This window comes from Dermacentor silvarum, chromosome 1 (assembly GCF_013339745.2).
Source record: "Dermacentor silvarum isolate Dsil-2018 chromosome 1, BIME_Dsil_1.4, whole genome shotgun sequence".
NCBI classification, from domain to species: domain Eukaryota; kingdom Metazoa; phylum Arthropoda; class Arachnida; order Ixodida; family Ixodidae; genus Dermacentor; species Dermacentor silvarum.
In genome coordinates, this window is record NC_051154.1 from 203,999,640 (window position 1) to 204,002,432 (window position 2,793).

The 2,793-nt window shown below is 46.8% G+C and overlaps 1 protein-coding gene across 1 annotated transcript; it reads right to left on the reverse strand.

Moving 5' to 3' along the window:
- Nucleotides 1-1,002: 1,002 nt before the first annotated feature.
- LOC125941379 (ctenidin-3-like) lies at nucleotides 1,003-2,203 on the reverse strand. Its single transcript, XM_049658519.1, has 2 exons — nucleotides 2,185-2,203; nucleotides 1,003-1,307 (listed from the first exon to the last, which is right to left on the reverse strand). The coding sequence occupies exons 1-2, from the start codon at nucleotides 2,201-2,203 to the stop codon at nucleotides 1,003-1,005; spliced, it is 324 nt and encodes a 107-aa protein (XP_049514476.1).
- Nucleotides 2,204-2,793: the final 590 nt, after the last annotated feature.

The following is a 2,793-nucleotide window of genomic DNA, read 5'->3' on the forward strand; positions in this document are numbered from 1 at the left end:
CAGCTTACTATTAAATCATGTCACGCTAGTATTGTGCTATTAGACTACTATTTAACTAGAGAACCTCAGTTTACGCTTCTTGTAACTACTTCACCTAAGATTGCTAAATCACGTCTAGACATTTATCTTCTCTGTTCACCTTGATCATCTTTGAGAGGACGGGATGCTCCGCTGTAATGTTGCAGATTTTTTTTTTCATTTGTCTACATGACAACCTAATAAGCCAAGCTGCCCTTTCTTTCCTCTTGCTTGTCTGGAGTTGTGGACCTAACACTCCGTTCACATGCACCTTCTCAATCTGAAACTCAACTCGTCGGAAGAAATGGAACCTCAACCAGACACACCAGGTGCCCCTTGTCCGGCGATGTGTGAAGCACAAGTGCTCAAACACATCCACTTAACACCCCAGTGTAGTAAACAGAACAAGCTTCATTTCCTTGTAAATAAACCACTTGATTCTGCTTAGTCTGCCCATGATATTAAAGTTTCTACTGCAACTTCTCAGCTTTCATGTCCCTAAGGTACTATAGGTACTCTAGAGCACCTATAGTCTCCGCAGGCCTCTGGGGAGATTCCAGGATACCACCATAGTACCCCCCCCCCCCCCCCCCCCCTCGCGTGGACAGAGCCTCATACGGCTTGCTTCGAGAGTCTCTTCCGCCGCATTGTCACGAGGTGAAGGTACTCTGTGTGCGGTCTCCTGTTTTACTTGGTGCTCCCAGAGGCGAAGCAGAGGCGAAGAGTGTATTCTTGACGTTCATGAATGAAAGTGCTCTTGGCATTACGTTTGAGCACTGGAAACGTCGAAATCTGGAGTTAAAATGATGAAATTCTCCATTTTGCGTTAATATTTCAAGAATCTGGCCGCGTTCGCTAACATGTACTCGTCATGATGATTGGCTGGCGCTTGTCATAAAGTGCCCTAGCATGTGATTTTATGTAACCCAGACCAAGCTTGTTGCGCTATAACGCTTAGACAATGTGCATAAATTGCGGTCCACATTACCATCCGTGTCCACCGTATCCGCCGTAGCCACCTCCATAGCCTCCTCCATGGCCTCCTCCATAGCCTCCGCCGCGGGATACCAAGTCGTAGCCGCCGATGATGGCCCCACCGTGGCTGATCTTGTGCACGTGGTGCACCGTGCTCACGAGGAATGAGGGTCCAGGCACCACTTTGCTGTAACCACCATGTCCGCCTCCTCCATAACCACCACCGTCTCCAGCCAAGATGATCGCTCCATGGCCACCGCCATAGCCCCAGCTGTTGCCGTCGATGTGAGGGCGCAGAGTGCTAACACGATGACCTTTTGACGGCAGGTAGCATGCAGTCAGAACCACAATTTAAAAATTAAAGCAAAAATTATTGTGTATCATGGCTAATGAGACGATTATTATTTGTTGTTGTTTTTTACGCCACTGAAAACATAGGAAGAAGATAGGGAAAGACGGAGGTTAGCTACTGTATAGACCTACTGGCATGCGTGGGCTGGGGTAAGGGGATAAAGAAAATTAACGGTCACAAAATGACAAGCTAAAATGAAACTAAAAAGGGAAAATACTGCACGTAAGCACTATGTAGCGCAAGAGAATTCTCAGTCTGTCCCTTAGTCAGCACGCTTTTCGCTGATGCTGTTGTAAACAACAAGGCGACGGTTCAAACCACTATATGTAGCCCATTTGAAACAAAATTAACACATGTCATGACATCATTGCGCTTTGTGTCGAAGAGAGAGCCTGGCGGGGTTTTTATGCTGTTGACCTTATCGCACACGCCAACCAATCCCGGCCCAGCATCCCCCACCTTCCCCACTTGCATCCATTCTTCTCCCTCTCTATAGCCTACATTCGTTCCCTTCCTCCTCCGCAAGTGCTTCACAATCTCCTGGTGCTCGAGAAACAGTAAGAACTGGTGGAAGTGTAGGGGAGCCATGGGAAACATTTAAAACGAACATGGCCCATTGGATGGATGGATGGATGGATGGATGGATGGATGGATGGATGGATGGGTGTAAAACTTTAATGAACGTCCTCAGGTACGCGACTCAGCGCGCAGCGGGCCGCTCCCACGTGGCCCATTGGATCAATTGTATTTTAGGTACGTGAAATAGTATTCCAGAAAGATGAAGACGGGATAAGTAGGTGAAACATTGTCCAATAATTTGACCTGGCCAACGCCCATACCTTGCGGCGGCACTAGCATCAGTGCGACCTAGGTATACTTGGCTGTGGCGCGAAATGCATTTTGTGAAAAGGGGACAGAAGAGAGGAGACAGTAACTTCACTGTCTCCTCTCTTCTGTCCCCTTTTCACAAAATGCATTTCGCGCCACAGCCAAGTAATACCTAGGATATATCAGCACCAAGTTGCCCAAGAAGTTCTATTGGATCAGTGCGACTATCTAGAAACCTGAAAACAAAGGCTGAGGGCATGCGGCTCTCGTATCTCTGCTCTGTTTCATACGTGCTCTTCATACGTTTCGAACCACGTTTTGTGAACTGTCAGGTTATCCATGAAAGCTTTCAAGGTGTGTACGCAGAGTGATATAAATTAATTACAAATCAATACAAGCAGAACTAAAGCAATATTTTTACTCCTAAACAGACGCCCGTAGTTCTCACATACATATTATTCTTGGTCTAATGCCCTTAGAAATGGTTGGATCCATCAAAACACTTCGAACGAAAATAAGAAAGCGAGTGTGCTTTCGCGCTACTGCAGTGTCAGTTCGATCCCACGTCAACACATCACACCACCAAAATTTCATTCGACCCTGCGTATATTCTCTTTCGC